The sequence below is a fragment of the Aricia agestis genome, chromosome 3 (assembly GCF_905147365.1).
Source record: "Aricia agestis chromosome 3, ilAriAges1.1, whole genome shotgun sequence".
In the NCBI taxonomy this organism is placed as follows: domain Eukaryota; kingdom Metazoa; phylum Arthropoda; class Insecta; order Lepidoptera; family Lycaenidae; genus Aricia; species Aricia agestis.
In genome coordinates, this window is record NC_056408.1 from 8609965 (window position 1) to 8625760 (window position 15796).

At 36.2% G+C, this 15796-nt stretch overlaps 2 protein-coding genes across 2 annotated transcripts in view; one reads left to right on the forward strand and one right to left on the reverse strand.

The window, feature by feature from the left end:
- Window positions 1-4505, forward strand: part of LOC121725700 (protein unc-80 homolog) — a 73130-nt gene extending 68625 nt beyond the window's left edge. The window contains exons 65-68 of the mRNA XM_042112759.1: window positions 523-671; window positions 1877-2031; window positions 3851-3930; window positions 4237-4505. Of these exons, the coding sequence (XP_041968693.1) occupies window positions 523-671; window positions 1877-2031; window positions 3851-3930; window positions 4237-4355 (503 nt within the window). The 3' untranslated portion in view covers window positions 4356-4505. The remainder of the gene's footprint in view (window positions 1-522; window positions 672-1876; window positions 2032-3850; window positions 3931-4236) is intronic.
- A 752-nt stretch (window positions 4506-5257) lies between these two features.
- LOC121725433 (nucleoporin NDC1) lies at window positions 5258-7436 on the reverse strand. The gene has a single exon (XM_042112412.1). It carries the CDS (start codon window positions 7221-7223, stop codon window positions 5532-5534), a length of 1692 nt encoding a protein of 563 aa, XP_041968346.1. The 5' UTR covers window positions 7224-7436; the 3' UTR covers window positions 5258-5531.
- Window positions 7437-15796: the final 8360 nt, after the last annotated feature.

Genomic DNA, 15796 nt, shown 5'->3' on the forward strand with positions numbered 1-15796 from the left:
ATTCCCTATATGGAATCTCCTAATGATACCTAAGCCTTGGAAAAAATTGGCAGGAAGGTTTAATTGCACCCTGTATGTTGATATAATCTTACAAATAGATACTTAAGTCGATGACACTCGATGGGGGCGTCGCGTCGATCCAAAGAAGGCAGCAGTTGTCAATGAAAATGACATCAAATCAAATATGGACTTTAAGAGCGCTTACAGACGAACGGCACTACTGCCGTCGATGCATGCCGTTGACAAGCCTGCGCTCTTACAGACGGCAGACACTTGTCGACGGCAGTCGGCGGCACGCGTCGACGGCAGTCAACGGCACGCGTCGACGGCAGTCAGCGGCACACGTCGACGGCAGTCAAAGGCACGCGTCGACGGCAGTCGTGCCTTCGTCTGTAAGCGCTCTTAAAGTCCATGTTTGATTATGTAAACAATCACTACGAAAAACAAAAACATCCCTAGATCTCAAAGATTTAACATCTGATTTTAATATTCCTGGTCATGCTTTAACATTCCTCTTCCTAGGCGAAACGTCCCAGACCCCGCTCTCGCCGCTGTCCCCGGGCGAGTCGCAGGGCGAGGAGGCGGCGGACGACCGGCCGCGACTGCAGCGCGCGCACGGACCCTCCAAGAAGACCTTCAAGTTCCGACGCAGCCGTAATACGAGACCCGAGGTATAGAAAGAAACAGCATGAGGGTGTTTGAAATTCTATTTGCCACCAGGTGCCGCTAATCGCTATGTAGCCTAGTGGCTAGTGCCTAACGGCCGTTCCCAATATTTGATATATCTCTGGTTTTGCCCTACTAGAGATAGGAATAGCTCACAATTGACATAAAATATATGTCTCTAATGTCTAATGTGAGCTATTCCTATCTCTAGTAGGGCAAAACCAGAGATAGATCAAATATTGGGAACGGCCCGTAGGGAATAGGGACTATCGTGTCCAACTGCTGTCATATGTCACGATTTACATAGCTGTCATGTATCACGATAATATGCCTATTTGACACGATAGATCCTAAGGTTACTTATCGGCACGGCGCGGTGGCAAAATGCAAATAGAATTTCAAGCACCCTCATTACTTTTACTATGCGTCGAAGTAATTGAGAAAAGACACTGTATTTAATCTGGGTTTTTGATAATTATTATTGAAAAATATATGTTTTAATTTCATGTAGGGACCGTAGCAGAAACTATAGGTGGAAGACATTGTCAAGTAATAATGATCTGACGTGGGAGAGCCATGCTTCGGCACGAATGGGCCGGCTCGACCGGAGAAATACCACGTCCTCACAGAAAACCGGCGTGAAACAGCGCTTCCGCTGTGTTTCGCCGAGTAAGTGAGTTAACCGGAGGCCCAATCCCCTACCCTTTTCCTTTCCCTACCCTCCCCTATTTCCTTCCGTACCCTCCCTTATTCCCTTCCCTACCCTCCCCTATTACCCCTTAGAAGGCCGGCAACGCACCTGCAGCTCTTCTGATGCTGCGAGTGTCCATGGGCGACGGAAGTTGCTTTCCTGCAGGTGACCCGTTTGCTCGCTTGCCCCCTTATTTCATAAAAAAAAAAATGATAACTCCCACACCGGTTTCGGTAACAGTGGCCAGTTTCATTGAAACCTAGCCAGTTATGCAGGAGTAATTTTATAGTGCCCAAGTGTGAGCACTCTCTCATCCTTTACTCTCAAAACCCAGTGGGCCGGAAGACCAACACGACTTTTTACATGCCCATCCGATGCTCGACGCATGGATCATCATACTTGTAAAAATAATGAAATTGTAAAATGAACATGAAAAATCTTATAGTTCTAAATCTTGAATCTAATTAACACTTTTAGAACGTCTACATGAGGCCCTACACTTTATTATACTACCTCTAGATGCGTGCTGAGGTGGAAGAGTGGTCGTCGCCTCGCGAGGGCAGCGCTAGCGAGCGCGAAGACGGACGCTGGGGCTGCCTGCTGCCGCCCGCGGTACTCACTGACACGTCATATGACAGCGAGATCTCACAGACCTCCTCCACTTCCGGATATAGGTATGTATCATACAGGGTGTACAGGGCCGTAGCTAGGGGGGGGCATAGTGGGGCAATGCCCTACCTTAAAATCACAATGCCCTACCTTAAAAATACCAATAATCGGCCAAGTGCGAGTCGGACCCGCGCACGAAGGGTTATACCGCGCACGTATCGTTATAGAGCAAAAATAGTATGGGACCTACCTACCTACCTAACCCTTAATTTTTTTTTTTTACTTTTATTATTATTTATTAAATTACATATATTATTAAGGCCTTTGTGAAAATTTCAAGTGCCTACCTGTTGTCATCATTGATAGTTAAGCAAAAAATGTTAGAAAAATCACGTTTGTTGTATGGGAGCCCTCCTTAAATATTTAATTTATTTTGTTTTTAGTATTTGCTGTTATAGCAGCAACAGAAATACATAATCTGTGAAAATTTCATTTCTCTAGCTATTACCGTTCTTGAGTTACAGCCTGGAAACAGACGGACAGACGGACAGACATCGAAGTCTCAGTAATAGGGTCCCGTTTTTACCCTTTGGGTACGGAACCCTAAAAAGGAAGACCTAAAGGACTTGCATTACAGGTATTAGACAACAGAAATATACTTTATTCTTATATAAACTATACATTATATAGTTAAGATTTTTATTATACCTTTAAAAACTTTTTGTTCCGTTGGCAGGATTCGAACCCGCGACCCCCGGATTAAGCTGCCACACGCCCAACCATTGGGCCACAGAAGTCGTCGATAATAATTCTTTGTTCTGTGTATAGATGGCATTTGAATCACGATTACATGGTGTGATGCGTCCATTTAATTATAATCTTAATGAAAAAAAAAGATGTAGTGCTGCAGTGTACGAGTCCACGTTTTCAACTTTAACTGCAATTAATAGGCCTCAAAGACTGTCAATGGGTCACGAAAGAATGGCTGGTATGGTATTTCTGGCCTTTGAAAAAAAAAGAACAAAACAAGTTGATCTGAACGAAGTTCTTCGCATTTTTAATAATATGGCGAATCGTAGAATTCAGCTGTTTTAAATATTTTATGTTATTTTATTATTAATTATTATTTTAATAAGTTTGCAGAAACAATAATAATCTAAATATATTTTTAGTCGTATCTGTTGACTCGTATCACCCAACCCAACAATTAATTATTATTTCCTCACTCTCACTCACACGTGGATCGCTACATCCAGAAGTTTAACCATATTGTTCGCTTGTTCTTCGTAATTGAGGATTTAATAATATGTAGTTTCAGAATTTGTTTTAAGTATCTAAGAATAACTATTGAATGAATTGAATACATCATTGACCTAGAGATAAATCAAAACAACAAATACTAAAAACAAAATAAAATCAATATTTAAGGATTCGTGTTTTTTGGCCTTTTTTGCTGCATATTGATATTAATGGCAACAGTAGGCAATGGACATTTTTGCGAAATCACTTGATTAATTAATAATACAATTAAAATAATATTTATATTTAAAGGGGGCTCAATTACAAAAAACACAATTTTGGCCTATTTTTCACCCTTCGTGCACGAATCCGACTCGCACTTGACCGATTTTTTTTGCTTCCGCCCTACCTGTAACCGACGCTGCCCTACCTCAAATTTGACTCTAGCTACAGCCCTGAAGGTGTAACAAAACAAACTCATATTTAGGGTTTTATAGAGATTGTAAAAGTTTACTGGTTTTATCAATATAAAAATCTGCAATTGATTTTTCAAATTAATGGTACGAAAACTACACGCTTTTAAACTCCTGGGTTTAAGGCGTGAGGAAGCGTAGAATCTTGTCACATTAAAAATTAACTTTGCAGGGAGAGCCTCAGCCTCCAAGCGTCGATGTCAGAGTCACCACGACGCACAAACAGCGCTACACCCCGCGCTAGCCCAGATGGTAAAATTTATAAGACATTTTTAAATATGTGACTTACGAGGTAAAACAAATCAAGAACATATAAATTACTTCCACCGGTCTTAACAAAGTTTAAGCCGCAGATTCTATTTAATAATTTAAAGACAAAATAAATTACAAAATAATTTTATTGTCCATTTAACTAACAAGTCTTATCATTTTACAAAAAAAAATATTAATTTACAGAAACTTAAGATACTTTTAATTACAACTAGAAATTAAGATTAATTACAAGAATCTGTTCTATCTTAATATTTTTGTGGTATTTACTTATTTAAAATGTTACAGTATCGCTCAGCTGTGAGTCGGGCACATCATCGGCAGAGCGCACAGCTTTACTCGGTGCTCCAAGTCAGAGATCCCTACTCTTAAGTGGAGATTTAAGGGATGAAGACACCCTTTTATAAACTAGAAAAATAATTACGTCTTAAACAAAATATCTCAGAAACTATGTAACATGTAAATGCATAATATATTGATGTCATTCAAAGTTTCAATAGCATATTAAATGTTAGAAGATTTTTTGTTAGAAAGTCAATAAAAATGTTTTAAAATGATTGTTTTATTTTAACTTCTGAACTGTTAGTCACACAAAGAGAAATTTAACCGATTCAATGCGGCGCACCTTTTTGAAGACTTTCAGTCATGGCGGCGTACAATTTTCTCGTGAAGTTTATTGTTTTTCTTGATTTTTACGTGTTTATTAACTTAATTTATTTAATTGAACCCAAACCATTGATGTTAACGGAAGGCTACGTTGTTTTGAGTTGATTTCGAGTAGTTTTACTAAGTTTTAACCTGAAAATGGCAGGTAAGCTATTTTATATTCAGGTGTTGCAAACCTTTTCTGGGTTTCAAAGTTAGAAAAATGAGTATATAAAATGACGTATGAACAGAGTGCGTTCCGGCGGGGGTCCGGCGGGCGTACGGCCAGGCTAAGAAACCCCTACTTTTTTCAATTCCCAGAATATTCAGAAACGAAGCATAATAGGCTTGTTTTACGTGGAAAATTAAGACGTTTTGTTCGGAGTAGAACCTTCTAAAAGTGTAGTTTGAGGGAGATACAATCGCTTTCTAAATGAAACGGCTCACGTGTCATACGCCACACGTTAAAAACCCATAAGATGCGGCCGTCGTGTAATCCGCAATGAATGCACCTTTTAAAAAAGGTTGACGGCCTCTACTTTTTTTGAATTCACAGAATATTCTGAGGCGAAGCCTATAGGCTTGTTCTACGTGGAAAATTAAGATGATTTTGTTCAGGGTAGAACCTTCTAAAGTGTAATTTGAGGGAGATACAAGCGTTTTTAAATGACACGGCTCACGTGTCATACGCCACACATTAAAAACATGTATGACCCGGCTCCCGTGTCATCCACACTGAATCGGTTAACTATGGCCAGCCACAATGTGATGCTACATGAGTAACTACTTACAAATTATTTTATAGCTAACAAAAAGCTAAAAAATTCGATAACACGGCAGCACATACTTAAAAGGAATTTTCTAACAAAAAATACAGGCCAAGTCTTATTGCAAGCAGTGTTGGCCCTTATCAAAACATATTTTAAGTAATTTCCTAATTATGACTCTTTGCACAGTAAAAATGTTTGTGTAACTGCCAATATGTCAGGTTCGAGAGATATTTCATTGATGTACTTGGAAAAAGTGAGAATAATTTTATACAAACTTCTTTTTACGGATGAAAGCATTGCAGCTTTAGTTTTGAGTGTAAAGGAATCATTTAAAATATGCTTCCTAGGGACCAAACCAGGCTTCGTTAATTTGTCTAAGCTCTGCTTTAGATTGATGAGAGAGGTTATAATGACTGGTAAATCATTCTGGACCAGACCATAATTGTCTTCCTTTAATGAGGCTGCTGTTAAATGGGCCAGTCCCTCGCAAGTCCACATTACTGGTTGAGCTTCTATGAGGATGCATCTCAGTTTAGTATCGGTCAGTTCACCAAACAAGTAATTGATTCCTGGTTTTTGGCAGAGTTTCTTTAGAAATATATTAAACTCCTCTTTCATTTTTACCACTACAACATTTTCTTGCTTACTTTTGCTTTCATCCTGTAACTTGTATAAGTACGGTGACTGGGCCATATTCCTAATAGTTCCCGAGTATGGTGATAAAGGTGTACTAGGGATTGTGTTATTCAGTAATGTTTTATTTTGCAAGTAATTACCATCCTTTGGCTCAGCACTTAAACTGTCCAGGTCACTGGTGAACTTGTTGATCATGTGAAGGCAGTTATCTAAAATATTCTTCCAATTCCTTGGATGGCCCCCTGGCTGAGAGAGGGTGAATATTTCAGCTCTTCTTGCTGGGTCTGTCATTGACAGAATTTTCAAATCTTGCGCGGCCAGGTGTCCAGAAAAGTGGGCTCCTCCTGATAGTACACTAGCCAAGTTTTGTGCACTATTAGACTGAACGGGAAACTTCATAGGTTCTGTAAGAACTATGTTGAACACAGTTTTCATTGTGTACACAGATATGAAAAACAGACTTGTATAAAACCATAGTCCAATCCAAATGCCAGAAGATAATAAATTAATTATATTGTCCAGTGGTGGGTCTTCCAAGTATAGACCATAGACTTCAGAAACTACCGATCTTGGTTTACTTCCCCACAAGTAATAGAAGATACAGTAATAAATTACGGGCATTATTGAATGCTGAAATCCTGTAGCCAGTATATTAGATATGACCAGTTTTATTTGTTGAAATTTCTCTTGATAAATATGCGGAAAAACTAGCACTGATTTACTAAGTATGTGGTTATTTAAAAAATAAAATAATCCCATCCACATTCCACCAAATTGCAGGAAGAGACTTTGCTCTGTGAGACATTGACCATCATACTTTTCACAATTCTTTTTCAGAACATTATAATTGCCCTTTGCCAGAGACGAATATAAACTCAGCGCAAAATATCCATTGAGTGAATATAATATCATGAAAATAATGTTTTGCAATGAGAACATGTGGATAAAAATTGCAAATCTGGTAAAATATTTAGGAATTTGCATGGTGTAATAAGTTCCGTAGATATAAGCTTGAAAAAACGATATCAACAGCAGAAGTATAACGTTCAGACTCATCTTCCAGCTAAATATATCATTTAATGTGGATGTTATCCAAGAAATAGGATGAAGAAATTCGACTTGGATAAGCAACACCAGAATTACGGCTAGCACACATTGTAAAACTATATTAAGAATTACAGCCTTTAGTAGTCTTTTGGAAAATATTTCGCTTTTGTCTTCCATGAGGGATGTAAATTATTGTAAGGTTACAAAATACTAGCAGAGCACCAAAAATTTTGTTGGAGTAGTTACCTCGTTATTGGTTTTACTTTTCGCACTTTCTTAACTCGAATGCTTTTAACACATCTTGTTTTAAAATGAAAATTAATCCCGTAAGAAATATAATATTCCGTTTATAAATAAAAATTGTAATCAGCCGGCATCAAGATTTTAACCATTTCAACGGTTTTCATTGACAATTTGACATTGACATTGACAAATGATCAATTGACAAACTTTTTTTTTTATTCCCACATCATAACGACACAAATGACAAAAGTGGCCCATTCTACTATCCTGCATTGCAGTCCGCCATGTAGGACTGCGAAATGGACATAGCACACACATTATTCTGCTTTGCCCAAAAACTTCTATTTAAACCATAGACATAATATATACCTCAGTATATATTATGTCTATGATTTAAACTGCTTTGCCGTCCATCTAGGGATGTGATATACTTACAAAATTCAATATCAGGGCTTCTAAGTAAGAGTACGTAACGAAATAGCTAGCATACGGGCTGGTTTTGTTCAGAGTAGAACCTTCTAAAGTGTAATTTGAGGGAGAAACAATTATCGTTTTTTAAATGACACGGCTCACGTGTCATACGCCACACGTTAAAAACATATATGGCACCGCTGCCGAGTCATACACACTAAATCAGTTTAAGTATTTTTTATTTACACGATTTTGCTCCTTATTTCTAAACATATACAGATTGAAGTCCTATGCAAGTATTTTCAGGGAGCCTTACGGGCTTACAGCCGCACTCAGAGACGTCAATTAAGACTTATAAGAAATGTCCCTCTCAGAGATGACAATTAAAAAACGTCAAATTCGCTAATATGCAGAGTAGATGTTCAAGTTTGAGGTTATTCTTGAAAAATTTTCAGTTTTAATTTTTTAAATTGTTACAAGGGTTCTTTTTAGGTTTTTATTTGAAGTGTTAATAATATTAGATAACGCCACAGTTAACATAGAACTTCATAAAGTACTAACTGTCCCGGCAAACGTTTCTTTGCCATAATATTATATAAAGTACTAGATGTCCCGCGCGGCTTCGCCCGCGTAAATTAGAAATTTTACAGAATCCGTAGGTACATTTTCCCATAAAAAATATTTCCCCCGTTTTTCCCACATTTTCCTGAGTTTCTTCTGTCGTATTAGTCTTAGAGTAATAATATAATATAACCTTCTCGATAAATGATGAGTCTTACTCGATAAATGATCTATCTAACACTGAGATAAGTTTTTAAATCGGACCTGTAGTTTCTGAGATTGACGCGTTCAAGCAAACATACTCTTCAGGTTTATAATATTAGGTAGATATAGATTTTTTTTAATTATCGCTTGACAAACTCGAGTCTCGATCTAAAAGACTATGATATGGTAGTGATGATGATGATGATGATGATGAAGAATGTAATTTGCATAGTAGCATATGCTTTCTGTTCTTAAAACAACGCCGAAACTCCCAAACTTGTATCTATAAAGAATCAGGAATTCTCTCAGCACCTTCCGAACCACGGTATACCAGGTATATCTCGGTGCAAAATCTTACTTGTTGGTAGCATATGCTTAGAATACTTCTCACGAAACCGAAGTCACCATATGTTTCCCTATAAGTTTTGAGGAGTTCCCTCGATTACTTATGGATCCTTCATCAGATCATCACTTTTCTGAATATAATACCAAATTGGGATGATACCCTATATACCAAAAGAAAAATTTTGAAAATCGGTTAACCAACGGCGGAGTAATCGTTGAATATAAGAAAACGAACATAACACCTCCCCCATTTTGAAAGTCGGTTAAAATTGTAGCCTATGTGTTATTTATTTAATATTTTAATCAGCACATGAATTGAATAACAAAATTTTTTTCAAATTAATCGTAGCACCATCTGTCAGGACAAACTAAAATTGAAATAGAATAATATTGAATGCGATGATAGCGCCGTCTGCCGGATCTAATGTAAAACATTCCAAAATCAACAACTCCTTATAAATAAGAAATTAATTGAAAAAACATTTTCCAGTAGACCAAACTGTAAATCTAAACCATTCTCGAATCTCCACGAACACACACAAAAAATTTCATCAAAATTGGCCAAGATAAGATAAATCCGTTCAGCCGTTCTCGAGTTTTAGCGAGACTAACGAACAGCAATTGATTTTTATATATATAGATTTATCTTTCGATTTCTATATAGTCTTATTAAAAAAATAATCGGACAGAGTAACAACTTAAGTTAGCTAAAATAAAAAAATAATCGGACAGAGTAACAACTGAAGTTAGCTAAAATTGTGTTTATTTATGTACTATGTATTTTGAGACTATGCAATTTTGTCGCGTTCGCGATTCACTTTCACTTTTGTTGAGTTTCAGAACGCGATATTAGGTCCTCCAACGCGCACGCGAATTTGAACTTTATGCAGCGGTAATAAATTACAAATTGACTCTCCATTTTATTTAGAAAACGTTTGTATGGGAAATAGAAAAATGCTGTTTTGAGGATTTTCCCGGCAATTATTCGAATTTTTCTCACCTTTTAAACCTTCCCTAGACCTCCACGAATAATTCAAGACCAAGATAAGATAAATCCGTTCAGCCGTTCTCGAGTTTTAGCGAGACTAACGAACAGCAATTGATTTTTATATATATAGATTTTGCCCGTATTATTTTATTGAAGTCACTAAATAAGTATGTCACCATGGCAACGTCCGTAGCATGTAAACAATGGTCGCCGTCAGTCCCGAGTTGTAATAATTTACTATTATTTATTCAACAAATGCACTTAACAATATAAAAAGTATCCAGTAGCCGATTCTCAGACCCACTGAAGATGCATATAAAATTTGGTTAAAATCGGTAAAGCCGTTTCGGAGGAGTACGCTATCTAATAGGAATGATTAATAGTCACTGACCTCCATTATTTTATAATGGAGATCAATGTTAACAGTTAATATGAGAGTTACACTGAGATAGCAAAATAATAATTGTCAACGTTACTAGTAATCAAATCAGTTGTGACGACACTGCGATTTTGGCCAGACCATGGCCAGACGTCTTCTTAATGGCTCCAGTTCTGTCAAAGCAACAAAAAATTGGTCTTCTAGGCTTAGCTGTTGGCTCAATGAAAATCAAAATAAATAAAAGGCAAAAAAGATGGTTGAAAAAATGTTTGCTCCACGAAAAATTATGAATTATGCACTTTCTTAACTACTTGGAACCAACAGACTTTAGAAATTACCTACGAATGGATTCAAATTTCCAGATCGTATAACATAATATTATTATATAATATATTGAATTTATTAACACAATAAAAGGTTGAAACCATCTGGCAACCAGAGATGTACAAAATACCCTGTACAATGTATCTGAAATACAAAATGCAAGATACTTTTAAATTAAGTATTTCAGATACCAGATACAAAATACTTTCTAGAATAGTATCTGAATTAATACTAAATACAAAATAGGTATCTTCTAAATACTTCTTAAGATAAAAATACTGTTGTAAAAAAAAACATTTTTATTAATGAATGTTTATTTTTTTACATGTAAATCATGTTGATTGCGCAAAAGTTAGGCCCCATCCCCACTCGCGCGCGAACCGCGCGCGACGCCGCGGAATTTCCGCGAAACGAGAGTGTGGATCCGGTTCGCATATTTCTCGCACTTCGTGGCTGGTTCCCCGACCGCATCCCCACTCGCGCGCGAACCGTGCGCGATGCCGCGGCGCCGCGAAATTCCAGCGAAGCATGAGTGAGAGATCCGATTCGCATATGTTTCGCACTTCGCGGCCCGTTCCCCGATTGTTGTCGGTTTTCTGTCCCGCGTGGTCGCTGCCCGCGACAAAGAGATTTTTTTTTAATCTTAATTTTAATAAGGGCTTTTGCCATACAAGACATGCCAGCATTGTTTAGCGAACAGAATATAATTAATCCTACTTTATACTTTACATACTTTATTTACTTTATAATATTACTAGCTGTTGCCCGCGACTTCGTCCGCGTGGACTTCAGTTTATAGCGCGCGATGTCAACAAAATTGGTGTCAAAAGCTTTTATAAAAAAACCCTGGAACCCCTTAAATCAATACAGCTGTGCAGTGTGCACACAATAAGTACTTCATTTTTTTATATTAAACTTTATTAAACTTTATATATACGAGAGTAAGGAAAATTATATTAGGTTTAAGCTGAACAGCCTACTATGTAGTGCAACAAATCAAAATTGTTTGGTATTAAGTAATACCTTACCACAAATAGATGTGGTGGACATTAATAATATTTTCAATTCTAGATTAGGTAATTTGACATATGATAAGTATTTCTTATCTAATTTTTTAACTCGACATTTAGCTAAATGGCTATACAATTTTATAGTTTTAAGACAAGCCAAAAAATTGGCTAAGCCGACCACTGCTTTTATTGAGCAGTGTTCTTATTCTAATCAATATATAACTGAGAGCTTGGAATATGTTCCAAATAATTTAAATTAGATTCTAGGACAACAGAGGCACACTCTAGCAGTATATTATTAAACAAAAATAATAATACTAATGCCTACCACCAACAACCTAGTAAGATTTCTACACAAAATTGTAATTTTAATATAAACTTGGTGCATCAGAACTTACAGGGAAAAATAGGAAAAGAATTAGAAATTGAGTTATTTTTAAATGAATGTAACATTGACATTTTGTGTGTATCAGAACATTGGTTAAAAAATTATGAATTGTCATTTAATTATTCTGATCATCAGCTAGCAAGTTCGTTCAGTCGAGAGAATGCTATTAGGGGTGGCTCCTTAATATTGATTAAGAAAAAACTTAAATTTAAAGAACGTAAGGATATTGTTAGACTGTCAACTGAACGAATTGCTGAGTTAGCCTGTATCGAGCTGAGCCACCTTATTATTGTAAGCGTATACAGACCTCCATCCGGCTTATATGATTCTTTTGAACAAATAATGGAGCAAGTGTTAACAAAAGTGTGTGCATCTAACAAAAAGATTATAGTATGTGGTGATTTCAATATTAATTTACTAGACTTAAACTCCACCACTGTTAGATTCACATCATTGTTCAAATCGTATAACCTTATTAATTTATTCAACGAGCCGACAAGAATTTGTGATACAACTGCGACTTGCATAGATAATATTTTCACCAACATAACTCCCTATAGGAAGGAAATAATTAATGTATTAAGCTCTGATCACTGTGGACAGCTAGCTTCATTTAATATAAATTGTGATACTAATTTAAAAGAAAAAATTGAATATATACCTATAAATACAAAACGTATTGAGAAATTTAGAAGTAAATTATCATCAAGTTTTGAGAAGTTGAATGTATCAAATGATCCAGATAAAGCGTTTAACAATTTATTCAATAGAGTAAATCAGCAATATAACGCTGTATTTACTTCTAAAACGGTCAGTTTGAATAATAAAAGAAATAATTTTAAAAAATGGGCAACTGCAGGTATTATTGTAAGTAGACAAAAATTATATGATTTGTATAACGAGAAAACTATAAACCGGAGTGAAGCTTTTAAATTGTACGTCAAGAAATACTCAAAAACTTTTAAAAAGGCCTGTCAAGCAGCAAAGGCACTTCAAATTAAAGAGAAAATTAGAGACTCTAAAAATAAAGTGAAAACCACCTGGAAAATAATTGCGGATGAGACTGGAAAAGTCGCCTGTCGTAACTCTAAATTTGAACTTTTAATTAATAATAAAAAAATCAATTCTGATCTTGAGGTTGCGACAGTCTTTGAGAAGTTTTTTGCAGACATTCCAATCTCAACTACAAAGAACTTAAATTCATCACCTACAGTTGCAGAAAAAATACTTAGAGAACATGTCAAGGAATGTGATGTCAATTTTATTTTTAGAGATATTGACTCCAGAGATATTATCAAGACTTTCAAATCAATCAATATTAAAAGTACCACTGATCTCTGGGGTATGTCCACAAAAATTATAAAATCAGTAATTGACATCATTGCCCCTTACCTAGCTTTAGTTTTTAATAATTGTATCGAAAGTGGTGTGTTCCCAGACTTAATGAAGCACAGCAAGGTGATGCCTCTATTTAAAGCTGGGAAGAAATCAGACCCAGCCAACTATAGACCAATATCCATATTGCCGACTTTAAGTAAAATCTTTGAAAAAATAATTCTAAATCAATTACTTGCTCATTTTAACTCAAATAATTTATTACATAATAATCAATTTGGTTTTACTAAAGGTCGGTCTACAACAGATGCAGGCATTAGTCTTCTGTGTAGTATTTTTGAAGCTTGGGAGGAGTCGCAGGATGCACTTGGTATTTTCTGCGATCTCTCTAAAGCATTTGACTGTGTGGAGTATGATACTCTAATAAGAAAACTACACCATTATGGTGTAAGGGGCCCGGCACTTAAACTTCTTAAATCTTACCTTACAAATAGAACGCAGAGGGTGGAAGTTAACTCCATAAGGTCTAATGGAACCAAAATAAAACTAGGTGTGCCACAAGGGTCCATTTTAGGGCCTTTTCTTTTTCTCATCTATATAAATGATTTACCTTATCTTGTTAAAGATAAGCATGAGATAGTACTTTTTGCTGATGACACTTCACTAATTTTTAATGTGAAGAGGCGACAATTTAATTATGACGAGGTAAATAGTGCTCTCTCAAAAATAGTACATTGGTTTAATGCTAATAATTTACTTTTGAACTCTAATAAAACAAAATGTTTAAAATTTATCTTGCCAAATGTTAGGCAAGTACAAACCAATGTACTATTAAATGATGAGAAAATGAATTTAGTAGACACCACCGTATTCCTAGGCATAACGCTGGATTGTAAGTTACAATGGGGTCCACATATTGCGAAACTGGCAGATAAGCTTAGTTCTGCAGCATATGCTGTTAAAAAAATTCGTGAAATCACTGATGTAGAGACCGCGCGATTAGTTTACTTTAGCTACTTTCATAGCATAATGTCTTACGGCATCCTCTTGTGGGGAAACGCGGCGGACATTAATACAATATTTGTGCTGCAGAAGCGAGCTATTCGTTCTATTTATAAGATGTCGTCTTTGGAATCTCTAAGAGAAAAATTTAAAGAAATAAGAATTCTGACCGTCACATCTCAATACATTTTGGAAAATCTCTTATATGTTAGAAAGAACATAAATATTTTCAAAAAGAAAAGTGATAATCATAATGTAAATACTAGAAATAAGAACAAGTTAGCAATACCAATGTTCAGACTAGCCAAAATAAGCAAATCCTTTAAAGGCCAATGTATACGCCTATACAATAAAATCCCAGAAAATGTTCAAAATCTACCTTTAAACAAATTTAAAAAAGCAGTTAAAGAACGTTTGTGTGCTAAAGCGTATTATAAAGTCAATGATTTCTTCGAGGACAGCACACCTTGGGAATAGGGTGGCTCCATGCAGGTTACTTTTCTTTTAATTTTGTTACATAGCTGTAAGCCATAACATTGTAAATTTCCATTTTTTTTTTGCAAAAGATGGCCCCGTGCGAGTTTCTTACGCCGGTTCTTCTCGGCGGGGTAGTTCCCGAACCGGTGGTAGGCAACGTAGTTTCTTCGTTCGACTTTCAAAAAGTGTATCATGATACCCATTTTGAATAAAAAGATATTTTATTTTAAAAAGATATTTTATTTTATTATTTTTATTTTATATTTTATGCCAAATTTTAAAGCTTATTTAGCCCCCCAATTACACAACTTTACCCATAAACTATTGATCATTGATAGGTTTAGCCCCAATTTCACCAACGTCTGTTAGTGTTAACAGCTTGTTAAAATGTCCTGTCTTCTCTTTCATTCATATGAAAAACGAAATAGCTAACGTGATACTAATTCGAGCATTAACTTTAACAGTCGTTGGTGAAATTTGGTCTTAAGGTTACGTCACTGCCTGCACAGATAAAGTACTGAGTTATTTAATACCGTAGAATAGATATAACAATCGAAAAAAATCGAGACTTAAATGTAAGATGATACCACCTCTTATAGAAAGACTTTTGAGCAAGCGTCAGCGCGATGTAGAAGACGCACGGTGCCATCTATTATGAATTTTTTGAACAAATTTACGACCCTTACAACCCTTTTTTCCAGTAAAAAAGTAGCCTATGTCCTTTCTCAGGCTTTAGACTATCTGTATACAAAATTTCATTACAATCGGTTCGGTAGTTTTGGCGTTTGGCGTGAAAGCGAGACTGACAGACAGACAGACAGACAGACAGAGATACTTTCGCATTTATAATATTAGTATAGATTATGTGCACACTGCACAGCTGTTTTTGGGTATTTTGATTAATTAAGGGCCGCGCTACACCGGAATGGCAGCGGCGAGGCGAGCACTTTCAGCGCTGCCATTCCGGTGTAGCGCGGCCCTAAGAATGGTACCACTTACCAGGGTTTTAAAAAGTTTTTAAATTTGACACAAATTTTGTTGACACCGCGCGCTATAAACTAAAGTCCACGCGGACGAAGTCGC